The 15,021-nt window shown below is 50.3% G+C and overlaps 2 protein-coding genes across 3 annotated transcripts in view; one reads left to right on the top strand and one right to left on the bottom strand.

The window, feature by feature from the left end:
- The window catches only part of CIMAP2 (ciliary microtubule associated protein 2), a 46,074-nt gene extending 36,204 nt beyond the window's left edge, over nt 1–9,870 (top strand). The window contains exon 10 of one of the 2 annotated variants that reach the window (XM_003814987.4): nt 345–9,870. In XM_003814987.4, coding sequence (XP_003815035.3) covers nt 345–417 — 73 coding nt within the window. In that variant the 3' untranslated portion in view covers nt 418–9,870. Of the gene's footprint in view, nt 1–159; nt 221–344 lie in introns of those variants that run through there. The other variant, XM_055092242.2, reaches the window with a different exon arrangement.
- DHCR24 (24-dehydrocholesterol reductase) overlaps nt 8,131–15,021 on the bottom strand; it is a 39,690-nt gene continuing 32,799 nt past the window's right edge. The window contains exons 7-9 of the mRNA XM_008967854.4: nt 12,524–12,721; nt 11,920–12,098; nt 8,131–10,889 (exon numbers count right to left, since the gene is read on the bottom strand). Coding sequence (XP_008966102.2) covers nt 10,736–10,889; nt 11,920–12,098; nt 12,524–12,721 — 531 coding nt within the window. The 3' untranslated portion in view covers nt 8,131–10,735. The remainder of the gene's footprint in view (nt 10,890–11,919; nt 12,099–12,523; nt 12,722–15,021) is intronic.

Raw genomic sequence — 15,021 nt, 5'->3', positions numbered from 1 at the left:
CAGGTAAGTTCCCTCCTCTGTCTGGTCCTTGGTCTTCCTCTCAGGGTTGGGTTAGATAATTTTCCAGGGACTATGATTTTATACCTGAAGTTCTTACAAGCCAACTTGGGTGCTTTAATGAGCTGAACTGAGTGTGAATTGCTATAATCCCATCCTTAGAATCAGGCTGTTTTGTTGGAAAGGCCTAGAAGTCATCAATTTTGGCCTCTCACCAATGTAGGATCTCCTGTGAAGCAGAACCAACAGGTACCTGTTCATTCCCTATGGGTGTCCCTCCAGGGATGAGGAGCTCACTCCCTTCCAAGGGATCACTTCCTTTTTAAATTTTTTCTGTCTTTTTAAAGGGAAAGGATCACACCATTTACTAAGGGGAAGTGCCCTCCAACTGTGGATTATAATTCAGATCCTACTCCTTAAAGCCACATGTGAAGGACAGCCTGCAGTGACCGGAGAGCCCAAAGGCCTGAAGACAAATCTGGGGGTGACAGCATGGGCATGGGAGTGGGGTGTCTTAGAGAAAGGACACATGGGCCTGGGAGAGGGGAGAGATGTATGGGGATCACCTTTGCCAGAGCTGCATACCTGAAGGTCACAGTGTCTTCCGGGACAGCTGGGGACAGGTATCTTTTGTTGCACGAGATCAATTATCCTGAGAACTCAACTCAGCCAGTGACATGAACATGGGGGCCAGAGAGCAGATGGACTGAAGGGATGGGACGTAGTTGACACTTGTGGGACCCTTTCTATTCTAAAGCCAGAGTGCTTGGCTCCTCATTTATTAAAGTTCAGAAAGTGGTGGGAGAGTGTAGCATGTATTACACGGCAATTCTAGGACTCTGCAGGAACACCTCATTGCCATCCCAGGATGCTTCTGGAAGCTTAGCAGGGCCTCACTGATGAGGAAACTGCTGACCTCAGGCAATGTCCAGCCATGGGGAACATCGGCTTCACCCCTGAGTCAGCCCTTGTGGGCACCCTTCCCTCACTGTTTCATGTCAGTGAGAATGGGGGAGCAGGTTGTCCCTAGAGGAGACTGGGATACCACAGCTTCGTCCACAAAGCACAAATAATGATAAAAAATACTTGAAACACTTTCTTCCATGTGCGAGTGTCTTACAAAAAGCAGTTATTCTCCTGTGTCAAAACAAATGTTTTTGAAGAAGTAAAGCCATCTTTATTCACCTTGCCAACGTACTGCACATGACCAGGTGCCCATGCCCACTAGGTGATCCTCAGAACCTGGTTGCCGCAGGACTGCCTATGTTTGACACCCACTCATTGTCATGTTACTTGTGGTCCATGTTGCAAGGGGGTGCTGAAGGCATACTAAGAACCTGGACGTTAAGAGTGGGGAAAAACTGCTACCCTCCTGAGCAACCAGGGAGGTGATAGAACCTGATGTTACTTTTTTAAGACTTATGTGCTGGAGTGTTCAACCCAGTCACCCGCAGGACCACTTCTAGAAACTGAACTGGAATTCGGTGGTTATGAAACATTTATTCATTTATTTTTGGGGGCTGAGGAGCTCTTTTTTTTCTTTTTCCCCAAACAAAAGCTTTTAGGGAAAGTCCAATATAACAAACATGTAGCCACTTTGAATCAAGCTGGGTGAGGCCGGGAGACCAGCCCTCCTGGCCAGCCCCTGTGCCCTCCTTCCCCAGGGATTGTTAGGAACCAGGCCTCGCGGTAGGAGGTGAGCAGTGGGTGAGCTCCGCCTCCTGTCAGATCAGCGGCGGCATTAGATTCTCACAGGAGCCGAACCCTATTGTGAACTGCACATGTGAGGGATCTAGGTTGCATGCTCCTTATGAGAATATAACTAATGCCTGATGATCTGAGGTGGAACAGTTTCATCCTGAAACCATCCTCCCCTGCCACCCCGCCCTACTCTGGTCTGTGGAAGAATGGTCTTCCATGAAACCGGTTCCTGGTGCCAAAAAGACTGGGGACCGCTGTAATAAAGGACTTACATCCAGAATATATATGTGAGTTCATATATATCTCAATAAGAAACAACAAAATAAAAAATGTATAAAAGATGTAACAGACGCTTTACCAAGAAGATATATGGATGGCAAATAAGCACATGAAAATAAACTCAATGTCATTAGGCATTAAGGAAATGCAAATTAAAACCACAATGAGATACCACTACCCACCTATTAGGATGGCTAAAATTGAAAAGACTGACCATACCAAGTGTTGGTGAGAATGTGGAACTCTCGTATACTGCTGGTGGAAGTGTAAAATGGTACAACTATCTTAGTTCATGTAGAAGATGTTAACATCAGGCCAGGTGTGGTGGCTCAGGCCTGTAATCCCAGCACTTTGGGAGGCCAAAGCGGGCGGATCACCTGCGGTCAGGAGTTCGAGGTCAGCCTGGCCAACATGGTGAAACCCTGTCTCTACTAAAAATACAAAAAAATTAGCTGGGCGTGGTGATGGGCACCTATAGTCCCAGCTACCCGGGAGGCTGAGGCAGGAGAATCGCTTGAACCCGGGAGGCAGAGGTTGCAGTGAGCTGAGATCGTGCCATTGCACTCCAGCCTGGGCGACACAGCGAGACTCCATCTCAAAAAAAAAAAGATGTTAACATCAGGGGAAGGCAAGTGAGGGGGATTGCTGTACTACCATTGTGATGTTTCTGTAGAATTAATTACAAATAAAAATAAAAAGTAATAAAACGAGTTAAAATGTATGCAATAAAACTTTTTAAAGAGACTGTTTACCTTACAAAATAAGTATATTTGTTCAAATATCTCTATCAGCTATCATATTATAGACAGTCACTGTCACTGTAGAGAAGGTCAGCAAGGCCAGGTGCGGTGGCTCACGCCTGTAATCCCAGCATTTTGGGAGGCCAAGGTGGGCAGATTACCTGAGGTCAGGAGTTCGAGACCAGCCTGGCCAACATGGTGAAACCCCGTCTCTACTAAAAATACGAAAAAAAATTAGCCAGGCGTGGTGGAAGGCACTTGTAATCCCAGCTACTCGGGAGGCTGAAGTAGGAGAATTGCTTAAACCTGGGAAGTGGAGGTTGCAGTGAGCAGAGATCAAGCCACTGCACTCCAGCCTGGGCGACAGAGCAAGACTCTGTCTCAAAAAAACAAAAACAAAAACAAAAGAGAGGTCAGCAAATTTGTGATGCTTGCCTTTTTATAAGAGAAACCTGTGTAACAACTTCATTTATTTATTTATTGAGGCAGGGTCTTGCTGTGTCCAGCCCAGGCTGGAGTGCAGTGGTGTCATCATGGCTAACTACAGCCTCGACCTCCCGGGCTCAAGTGATGCTCACACCTCTCAGCCTGTCAAGTAGCTGGGACTATAGGCTGCACCACCACGCCTGGATAATGTTTTGTTTTTTCAGAGATAGGGTCTTGCTATGTTGCCCAGCTTGGTCTGGAACTCCTGGGCTCAAGCTGTCTTCCCACCTTGGCCTCCTAAAGTGCTGGGATTATAGGCATAAATCACTGAGCCTGGCCACAACTTTTTTTTTTTTTTTTTTTTTTGAGACAAAGTCTTGCTCTGTCGCCCAGGCTGGAGTGTAGTGGGGGGATCTCAGTTTACTGCAACCTCTGCCTCCTGGGTTCTAGCGATTCTCATGCCTCAGCCCCGCAAGTAGCTGGGACTACAGGCATGAGCCACCACGACTGGCTATGTTTGTATTTTTAGTAGAGATGGGGTTTTGGCTGGTCTCAAACTCCTGGCCTCAAGTGATCTACCAGCCTCGGCCTCCCAAAGTGCTGGGATTACAGGTGTGAGCTACCGTGTCTGGCCCCTGGCCACAACTTTAAATCAGGCAATTCTTTTAAATATTTTGCCATGAGATAAGAATGAGTTCATGTGTGTTACAAAAATAATGTGTGCTGGGGAGGGACATTCATCTATAATGGAGCAAAAGGCTCTCTGGCTGCCAGGGCCGGCTTTGCTGCCTATGGAGGGCTAGAAGTGCCAGGAACTCCACATCCCTCTGGAGCTACCCTCACTGAGGGTAGTTGGTGTATAAATACCAGCTCCCTTAGCCCTTGTGGGGTGTACCTTTGAAATGCATGTTTTACACTGGTTTCCAGTTTTCCCAGTGCAGTTACACTGTAGTGGCCCCCAGTGGTAACCTGCTTGAGAATGAACCCATTATTTGCTGTCATCCCTTCTCCACTCCCCTGCTAGTGTTTTCTTCACCTCCCAAATAAACTGCTTGCATTCAAATCTTTGTCTTAGGGTTGGCTTCTAGGGAAACCCAAACCAAGACAAACACTAACATTTTCTCAGGCATCCTGATGGATCATCCTGTTACACCCTGGGCTTGGGAACCTCATTTGGTGACCACTGCTCTGCTCTGCGACAATAACTCCATCTGTCTGTCCAGGCTCTCCTTGCACACCCTCAAGACAGCCCTTCCCAGTGCAGGGCAGCTATGATTGTAAAAGGGTCCTTTGGATGTTGAGCTAAAATCTGGCTTGTTGTGACCCTTGCCCTCCTGCCTGGGCAGGGCCATAGGAGGACATGGAGTTCTGCAGGTTGTTAACTGGACTCTGCTGGGGCCTCCAGCAGTCCCTGGAGAAGGAGGGCACAGGCCCAGACCATGAGGGCTGGACTCCTGGCCGCAACCAGCTTGACTCAAAGTAACTCCATGTTTGTTATATATTGGACTTTCCCTAAAAGCTTTTGTTTGGGGGAAAAAGCTCCACAGCCAAAAATGAAATGAATAAATATTTAATAACCACCAAATTCTAGTTCCATCTCTTGAAGTGGTCCTGCAGGTGACTGGGTTTAACCCTCCAGCACATACATCTTAAAAAAGCAACAGCAGGTTCTAGCACCTCCCTGGTTGCTCAGGAGGGTAGTGATCTCTCCCACTCCGGTGTGAGATGCTGCCAGGTTGTGGGAAGCCCTGAGCGGGCCAAAAATAGCCTTTTACAAGCCATGCCACCAGACTTAACATCCAGGTTCTTACTATGCCTTCAGCACCACCTTGCAACATGGACCACAGGTAACGTAACAATGAGTGGGCATCACACATAGGCAGTCCTGCTGCAACCAGGTTCTGAAGATCAGCTAGTGGGCATGGGCAGCTGGTCATCTGCAATGCCTTGGCAAGGTGAAGCATGGCTGGCATAGCTGCTCACTTTACAGGGAGAAACTGAGGCCCACAGGAGGAACAAGTTTACGTAGGTTGCACGGCGTGGTTGCTTTAGTAAACATTAATAGAATGGGACTTCATTTGCTGTGTTAGGTTCTTATCAATACCTAAGGGTGACGGTTCTGCCATCATGAACGCTGTACCGTGCTGTCTTTGGCTTTTTACCTTGAGTTCACAACATCCCTGGGCACACCAGCCAGGCCAGCTCTGGGAAGCTCCCTTTGTTAAAAGCTCAGGTCCTCCCATCCTCATTGCTGTGGGCTGCTTGATGCCTGTCCTGGGCCTGAGCAAGCCCAGGTCCCACTCCGGCCCTGCCATAGTCCTTTGGCCCTGAAGGCAGTTTCACCTTCGCCAACTTGACCCTTGGAGCTCCTCCTTCTCAGGAGCAGTTTACACCTGTTCCCAGGTTCAGTTGATCCACTCCCTCTTCCTGGACCTGCGGCGGCATTAGCCAGGGAATGGGGGTTCACCAATAATGAGAATGATTAACAAGGGAGTGGGAATGATCATAGAGATGCCTGAGGTTCAGAAGCCTGAGAGGCGAATGTACTGAGGCCAGAGCCAGGGTGCAGGAGCCACCTTTCCTGCTAAGCTTGGATTTGGAGGGCTCATTAAGAGAGGTCTCTGTTAAGTGGTGTGTGGTAAATGTTTGTCTCTCAAAACAAAACAAAGCCCTCCTGTGATAGTTAATTGTGTCAATTTCACAGCGCTACGGGGTGCCCAGACATGTGACCAAATATTACTTTGGGTGTGTCTGGGAGGGTGTTTCTGGATGAGATTAACATTGAATCAGACTGAGCAAAGCAGGTTGCCCTTCCTAAAGCAGGTGGGTCTCATTCAATCAACTGAAGACACGAACAGAACAAAAGGACTGCATGAGAGGAAACTCCTCCTGCCTGAGTGCTTAAGCTGGGACATCAGGGTTTTCCTGCCTTCAGACTTGAACTGAAAAATGGGCTCTTCTTGGGTCTTGAGCCTACCAGCTTTTGGACTGGAACTTACACCATTGGCTCTCCTGGTTCTCAGCCCTTTGGACTCAAACTGGAACTATATCATTGGCTTTCCTGGGTATCTAGCTTGCCTACTGTAGCTCTTGGGACTTCTTAGCCTCCATAATCACATGAACCAATACTTTGTAAGTCTCTGTTTCTCTGTCTCTGCATGTGTCTTGCCTTTCTATACAGTCATGTGATGCATAACATTTTGGTCAATGACAGACTGCATATACAATGGTGGACCCATAAGATTATAATGCCCTATTTTTACTGTACCTTTTCTATGTTTAGATATCCAAGTACTTAGCATTGGGTTATAATTGCTTATAGTATTCAGTACTGTACCATGTTGTACAGGTCTGTAGCCTAGGAGCAATAAGCTATCCCATATAGCTAGGTGTGTAGTAGGCTGTACCATTTAGGTTCGTGTAACTACACTGTGTGATATTCACACAATAATGAAATCACCTAATGATGCATTTCTCAGAACTTATCCTCATTAAGGGATGTGTGCCTGTGTGTGTGTGTGTTTGAGTGTATCTCCTATTGATTGTTTCTCTGGAGAACACTGATTAATACAACAGAACAAGCCCTGATTCGTAGTGCTGCTAATTTCTGTGGTGTAAATGCTCCCCCTGTGGGTGATTTCAGGCTGCCAATGTCACTGAACATGGAAGTGGAAGGAGGTGTGCATGATGGTCCTTGTAAGCTGGTACAAGCCATATCCAGCACACCACTGACCCCCTCCCACAAACACCTTTCTCACCCCTCCCCCAGAGGGATCAGACCTCAGGTCTGCCAGTGGGGTAACTAGAAGTTCCAAGGATATGCATGTAAATTCTCTTCTACTTTCAGCTTCCATTAGGTCAGGTAGTGAACAGATTGTTGACACCCTCCTGTAAGGAGGTTGGTAAACCAAGCCAAGGCCCCTACGTGGTCCTCTTGCTTCTTCTCATAGGTCTTGATGCCAGGTTCATGGCTTGAAGTTTGTAAGGCAGCTGCTGCTAAGATTCAGATTTGGAACTGGGAGCAGCAACATACAGATTGTCCAGTCTAGCGCCTAAGCTCAGCAAACCCAGTCCAGTCTAGCGCCTAAGCTCAGCAAACCAAGGAGCTCTGGGTTGGGCTCTCAGGCACCAGCCCAGGTAATGCCTTATTTATTGAGACAGGGTCTTGCTCTGTGTCACCCAGGCTGGAGTGCAGTAGCACGATCATAGCTCACTTCAGTCTCAAGTTTCTGGGCTGAAGCAATCCTCCTGCCTCAGCCTCCAGAGTAGCTGGGCCTACAGATACTTGCCACCATACTTAGCTAATTTTTAGATGGGGTCTCACTATGTTGCTCAGGCTTGGTCTTGCACTTCTGGCCACAAGCGCTTCTCCTGCAGTGACTCAGGAATCCAGGTTCCTTCTGACATAAGACTCTCCAACCACCTATGGCCTGGTTGTCATCTGCACTGAGTGAAGGGGAGAGCCAGGAGACCTCATATAGGTTTTTATGACTTCTGTTTACATTCCACTGGAAAGCTCTTAACACAAGGACACAACTGACTGTAAGGAAGGCTGGGAAAGGTAGTCTAGCTATGTGTCCAAAGAACGGAGGAAGGCATTTTAATGGACAGCTAGTGGGTCCACCAGTTTGTAGATGAGGACAACAGTCTCAACAGGATTAACTTGCTAAAATTAATTGGTCACAACCAAGTGACAAAGCCAGGCCTCCACCCTAACCAGAGCCACCATCGTCTCACCTGGACTGCAGTGGTGGCCTTCTCACTGGTCTGCTTGCCACCCTGCACACAGAGGGATCCTTTCAACACTTACTCCAATCACACTCCGACAGTGATAGAAATAAACTTGTCAGCTCCTGCATGTTCTTCTAGCCCTCGGCCATGGGCTCATGGGTTCAGTGAGAGCAACTGAGTTGGGGAATGGCACAGCCTGCACCCGAGCCCAGATCTGACTCCACATTTTGGTCCCCCAAGCAAGAAACGACAAACGCCAGCTTCCAGGCCACTTTTATTTAAACAGAAGCAGCGGCCCCACAGCCACGGGGACATGTCTTCCAGACAGCAGACACAGTGCCTGTGGCTGTAAGAGCCTGACAGGGAAGATTCATGCCTTTCTCCTTGGCCCCCATGACCAAAGAAGAAAATAAAAATCACACACCATACACTGCCACACCCATCTCCACCCCTCCCTTTCAGTAATATCCAATTATTCATCCTTCTGGCCAAAGAAACTGGCTACAATTCTGATTCTAAAGAAAACCTTCATGCAGCCAAGAAACTCGGGGCTCTGGAGGGGAGAGGCTTACTCTGATACTTTCCACATGCACTGCCCACTGGCATCAAGTTTAACTCCATCCAAAACCATCACATGGATGGCCAGGGACAGGACTGGCTACAAAAAAAAGCCATGAACTCAGCTCACCATGCTAAGAAGACTGCCTCTTTCCAGGCAAGATTTTACTGGAGCAACATAACCTGAGGGTGTGATTCCAAAATACCTTCCTTTCCAAGCCCCAGGTTGTGGATAAGGTCTGGATTTTGGTTATATGACTAAGGGCGACAGAGGCTGCTGGCATCTCTGGCCACAGTCCCAGTGGCTTAGGGTTGGAGGCTTCACTGGCAAAACAATGGCACTGTTTAACTAGCTCGTGTTAACCATTCATCTACAGCAAGTAGAATCATCAGTTTTGCACTGAGCAAGGAAGCACATGGGTCTCCTATGAGAGCTAATGCCAGAATTCACATGCTTTGTAAAATATAGGATGAGGTTTGTTTCTTTCTTCTGCCCCCTCCAGAGGCCAAATGGGTAGGGTGGTTCCTTTGCCTTCTGAGTGCCTGGATGCCCCCAGCCCTCACAAGACCCTGCTAAGACACTGGCAGTGTGCCAAGCCTTGGGTGGGATGGGTGAACACCCTTCAATGACTCTGAGAGGATTCTGGCACCTGGAATGACAAGACAGATGCTTCCCTGCAAGCCAGACATGAGCCTTTCTGAAAATGAGTTGGGAGCTGGCCTTGGGGTTGAAGGAAGTATCTTGAATGACAGATAATCCCCAAGTGTCCACTGGATCATTTTTCCTCTGACTTTCCACACAAATGAGGCTTTCCGTGGGTTTTGCAACCACAGTGTCTAAGACAATCAGAAGGGTTCCAGGGAGGTCTTGTCTGTAGCGATGTGACAGATGAGGAAACTGCAGCTCAGAGGACAATGACTTGCCCACGTTGCACAGCTCGCTGACAGTAGAGAGGGGCTGAAACCTAGGTCTCCTGACTTACACGCCACAACCATGACTGGCTCAGCTCCCTTAATTCCAGCTTCCCTTACATGACACAATTCCTTCTCAGATTCGGGTTTTCAGCTGAGGCTGGGCAGTTCTTAAGATAGAGTTGCATAAACAACCAAGCTTTGCGTTATAACAAGCCAGGGAAGGACCTAGGGAGGTTCCCTTCCCTCTGGAACGGAAATGGAACTTTCTCTGAGCTTAGGATTTGTAAGGCACTGAAATTAACTACAGCTGGGGTGGGGAGTAGTGGGAGAAAGAAAAAGAGGGATGAGTGGTTGGAGAAATCAAGTCGATGCTCTTTTCTTCCAGCCCCACGGTGAGAATCCTACAGAAACATGAGGGTGGACTCCACTTTCCCACCTGATGCTGTCCACTCCCCAGCCCCCATGCTGCAGAGCAGCACGGACCCACTCCCACCAAGACAAAGTGGGTTTTGGGAAAGATGAGGCCTGCAGGGTTGGTGAGCCAAGAAGAATGAGCCCAGGTCCCCTGGATCCAATTCAGAGCAGAGACCACTCTCTCCACCTAGGTGTCCCAGGCTGAAGCTGTGACAAGATTCAACCCTGGAATGCCTTCTCCAGGAACACAGGGCACTCCGAGTGGACTCAGTGGTGGTGGGGTGGGCCTGCAGGCCCAGGCATGAACGAGGAAGGGGCAGGACGCACCAAGGATGGCAGGGAGAACTTTGGCCTTGGACCTGGCTTTGGCACAGCGAATCTGGGGCCTCCCCACTCCGTGGCTGCCCTCCTGAGATCCCAGGGTGGGGAAGAGCTGTCCTTCTCCTGTGAGGACCTCGTCTGGCTGATGGAGGCGATGGCAGGGCAACTCCAGGGTATCCCCTTCATCATTCCAGCCATGGCTGTGCACAGGTGACCTAATGTGGAGCCTTTTCAGACTCCACTGCAGATGTGACGCTGAACGGGAAGCAACAAGAGCTACCACTTACCCAGCACCTTCAATGTGACCAGTGCTCAACTCAGATGACAACAACCTGCAAGTAGGTATTACTATCCCTTTCAACTGATGAAGAGACCCGGGCTCAGAGGGGTTAAGGGACTCACCCAGAGTCACACAGCTAATGAGTTCTAAACGGGGAACTGGACTCAGGCTTGTCTGACTCCAAATCCCACATTCTTTCCATTCCACTGGGCTGCCCCCTGGAAGCCAGGAGGAAGGTGGTGTTGGGCTGTCAGGGTGGGAGTTCTGGAGGGGTTTCTCTTTGAAAGTGTGGATCTAGGAAAGCAGCCAAGCTTGAGTGAAGGGAAGATGCCTGACCACTCACACGTGTCTGTCTCTCCAGGCGGGCTCCAGCTCAGTGCCTGGCGGCCTTGCAGATCTTGTCATACACCTCGGGGAAGGCGTCCTGGCAACCCAGCTTCTCTCGCAGCTTGTGGTACAAGGAGCCATCAAACATCTCCCAGAACTCCTCCCGGTTCATGTAGCAGTCGGCATACAGCATCTGGAAGCTGCAGAGGCAGGGAAGTGGGTGAGGACGCCAGGAGGCACATGGAGCGCGAGGCGTGAGAGAAACCCAACTGCTCATTCTGCAGCCCAGAAAAGGCTTTTGGAGGATTTCTCTTGTTTAACCCCCTTAACCTGGTGACGAAGATGGTGCTGGTATTCTTATCCCCCTTTTGCAGGTAGGGAATTGGGGCTTGGGGGTTAGGTAGCTTAGCAGTGGAGGCAGAGTCAGGAGGGGCTTCTGCCCCTCTGCCTGGCCAGAGGCAGGGCTGCCTTCCCTAATGGAGCAGTGGGGTTGTTTTCCTTTAATCTGTTATTGACTTTCAATAAACTAGACATAATTTAAAGTACACAATTGGATAAGCTTGACACATGCATGCAACCAAGGACTCCAATCACTGCAGTCCAGATCGTGGCTATAACCATCAGCCCCAAACTTTCCCCATGCCCCTTAGTTATCTGTTGCCCTCTGCCATCCCCAGGCAACTACTGATGCGCTATCAGTATGGATTCATGTGTGTTTTTGGGAATTTTATATGAAAGGAATCATATGGCATTGTTTTTTCCTGGCTTTGTCCATGTTCCACTCAATAGTTTATCCAGGTTGTTTTCTGAGCAATCCTCTGTCCTGGGCCTCTCCGTGGTTTTCATAGACAGGAATCCCTCTCTCCTTAGCTTTGGCCTTTCCATCTGGAGCAGTTGCCCCTGGACACAGCTAAGCCCACACCCATCATCTGTTCCTTGGGGAGGAGTGGGGTGACTCCCAGGTTTCTGGCTGGGGCTGCTGGGAGGGTGTGACGTGTTCACTGGAGGAGGGGGTGCAGGGAGAAGAGGGCAAGTAGTCCTGCAAGCCCACCCCCTGCCCATCTTTCACAGCTTACCTCCTGACCCAGAGGCTGCCACAGCTCCGGGGCCCTAAGGAACCAGCTGATAGGCCTGGGGCTCCTGGTTCTCCATAGAGCTGGCCTCATTCCCCTGAAGCAGTACCCTGGGGTTGTCAGCTAGAGGGACCATACTATACTCTGGGCCACTCACCCATGCACGCTGCGGACAAACTTCTCCAGCTGCCTCATGCAAGACCTGGCTTCAAAGTGTTTCACACGCGGCTCCCCATATGCTCCAATGTCGATGTAGAGCTCTGCCTCATTTCCCTTGGGGTGCACTAGGCCTGGCTGGCTGGGCAGGATGAACGGACACAGCCAGATGGGGTAGACCTGGGTAGACCAGGGAGGTGGGTATTGGTGCTTTTTCTCCAACAGGTGACAGGCTCATGGCTGGCCCGCTCATACCCACCCAAATGAAGGCTTTGCAGCATTCTCAAGACCCCCTCAGGTGCTCTCAGCTTCACTGCCCCGCCCCCCAGCCCTGGCTGAGAACGCCCTGACTCCACCACCTTGGAGGACACAATCGGAGCAGGTCATGGGAGTGCTCGATGCCAGACCCTACGACTCCTCTCCCAGGGGGGCCATCACTGAGTGGGTTGAGGCCTCAGCAGACACAGGGACAAGGACCTCATCTTAAAGTTGGGAAAACACCCAAAGGGCAGGTGTGCCCAAGGTCGGTCACACGGTTCAGGGTAGGAGACCATGGATTCCAAGGGAATGCACCTGGTGCGCCCTCCCTGCCCTGCCCCACTCACATGGATGTCGTTTTGGAAGGTGTGCAGGGCCTGCTGCAGGCACTTCATGGGCACCAGCATGTCCTGCACCACGTGGTGCTGCTCGTACAGCTTGCGCAGGGTCTCACCCTGGGTCAGCTTCAGGAGGGAGATCTTGGGAGGCACCATCCAGCCAAAGAGGTAGCGGAAGATGGGGTTGTTGCCAAAGGGGATGATGTCCTGGAAAACAAAGATTAGGGTTGGAGAGAAAAAAACCAACAAGGGTTGAATGTCTCCAAGTGCAAGGGGCCAGGGGCCAGGTCCCATTCTGTGCTTGACAGAAGCACGCCTGAGTCCAATTCCCCTCTTTGGAGGGGGTGTGATGGGACCTAGGACTTTACCAGTCCAATCTAGGTTTGCTTCTCAGCTCTGGCATTCGCCAGCAGTGATGACCCCGGGCTAGTTACTTAACTTCTTTGAGCTCAGTTTCCTTATCTGTAAAATGGGCCTTGTGAGGATAATGAGATATTAATACCAAGTGGAAGGCACTCAACCCCATGCCTGGAGTGCAATAATGAGGTAGCTATCATTCCTGATCTAGCTGTTGAGATCTGGCTGGAATAGAGCTAGCATTCCATAAATGTTTGAGAAACGAATGCTGTTGAATGAGCATAGTGATTCTCAGAGAACTTAAGCAGTCTCCCTAGGGGCACACAGCCAGAGACAGCGCTCATGGGGTGGGTGCAGTCTGGCTCAGGTTCAACAAGGAGCCCACTGGTTTGCAGCATCCCTTGCTCACAGCCTGACCACCCGCCTGGCTCCCCCAATTCGGTCTCCCTGGAAACCCTCCTGCGCAGAAGCTGTTCTCTTTCACGCCTCAGACTGCCACGAGGCGGGAGCTTCCTCACTCAGCACTGCTGCCTCCTGATGATGGCCCCCTCTTCCCTCCAGCTCTGCCCACCTCCAACAGAGAAGACTTTGGCCCCTGGGTCACAATCCTCCTCCCTGCTTGAGTCCTACCATGTTCCTGAGGGTCCCCAGTGTCTACTGATGCCCGATTCTCACAGCTCCGGGAGCCCTTGAAGCCAAGGCTGCTCCTCCATTCATTAAACAGTTCTGGCCGGGCGCGGTGGCTCACGCCTGTAATCCCAGCACTTTGGGAGGCCGAGGCAAATGGATCATGAGGTCAGGAGATCGAGACCATCCTGGCTAACATGGTGAAACCCCGTTTCTACTAAAAATACAAAAAATTAGCCGGGCATGGTGGCGGGTGCCTGTAGTCCCAGCTACTCGGAAGGCTGAGGCAGGAGAATGGCGTGAACCCGGAAGGTGGAGCTTGCAGTGAGCCGAGATTGCGCCACTGCACTCCAGTGTGGGCGACAGAGTGAGACTCCGTCTCCAAAAAAAAAAAAAAAAAAAAAATGCAGTTCCAAGGGGCCTCCGAGGTCAGGAACCAGGTTCTATGCTGGGTGCTGGGGAACCAAGATAACTGAGACATGGTCTCTGTCCTTAAGACACCCACTCCCGCAGGTGTGGAAGACACAGGCCACTGGATGAGTGTGGGAAGAGTGGGGACAAACAGAGGCTGGGGCAGCTCATGAAAGGGTCCACATCAGACTAGGGGGCACGGTGACTCCCCAAAGCAGCCATGTGTGTAAGCACTGAAGGCTGAGTGACCCTTTCCCTCACTCCTCTGGAGCTGCCGGACCACTCCCATGAAGTCAGGGACCTGCCTGTTTTCTTCTGTTAGATCCTGCGCCTTTGCCAATGTCTGGCATGCAACAGGATCTCAATAAATAGCATGGCTTTTATTGTTTCCTTGGTTACCTTTGGAAGACCTACACATGCCCACAGCAGAAATCCCCATAGTACAAAAGTTAAGCCTCCCTGCGCATTCCTGACCCTGTTTCCCTCCCAGCAATGACCTGACCTCGCTCCCGACCCACCCCTCAACTCCCCTCCCCCTCCCTAATGGCAAGCATTGGTATGAATGATTTGCCTACCCTTCGGGAGACATCTGATACAGAGCAGAGGAGCTTTGAAAAAACAGAAAGCAAAAAAACCTCATAAATGGTGGCATCTTAGCGCCACCGGCTCATCACTGTATCCTGTATCAATACAGAGGGCACTACTGCCTTCAGTTGTGGGTGTCTAATGTGTGCTGCAGGGGTCCACAAATTCGGCCCGCCCTCTGGTTGTGTGTTCCTTTACAAATTGTCCATGGCTGCCTCCAGGCTACAAGGCAGAGGAGCAGTTACTAGAGAGGCCTTATGGTCCGAAAAACCTAGACTGTATACTATCTGGCCCATTGTATAAAATGCTTATTGGATCGGGTGCGGTGGCTCATGCCTGTAATCCCAGCGCTTTGGGAGGCCGAGCGGGCAGATCACTTGAGGTCAGTAGTTCAAGACTAGCCTGGCCAACATGGCAAAACCCTGTCTCTACTAAAAACACCAAAAAAAAAATTAGCCGGGCGTGGTGGCAGGTGCGTGTAATCCCAGCTACTCAGGAGGCGGAGGCAAGGAGAATCGTTTGAAGCG

Source organism: Pan paniscus, chromosome 1 (assembly GCF_029289425.2).
Source record: "Pan paniscus chromosome 1, NHGRI_mPanPan1-v2.0_pri, whole genome shotgun sequence".
In the NCBI taxonomy this organism is placed as follows: Eukaryota; Metazoa; Chordata; class Mammalia; order Primates; family Hominidae; genus Pan; species Pan paniscus.
Note: the sequence above shows the minus strand (reverse complement) of the source record. Positions and strands in the feature narration are given on the sequence as shown.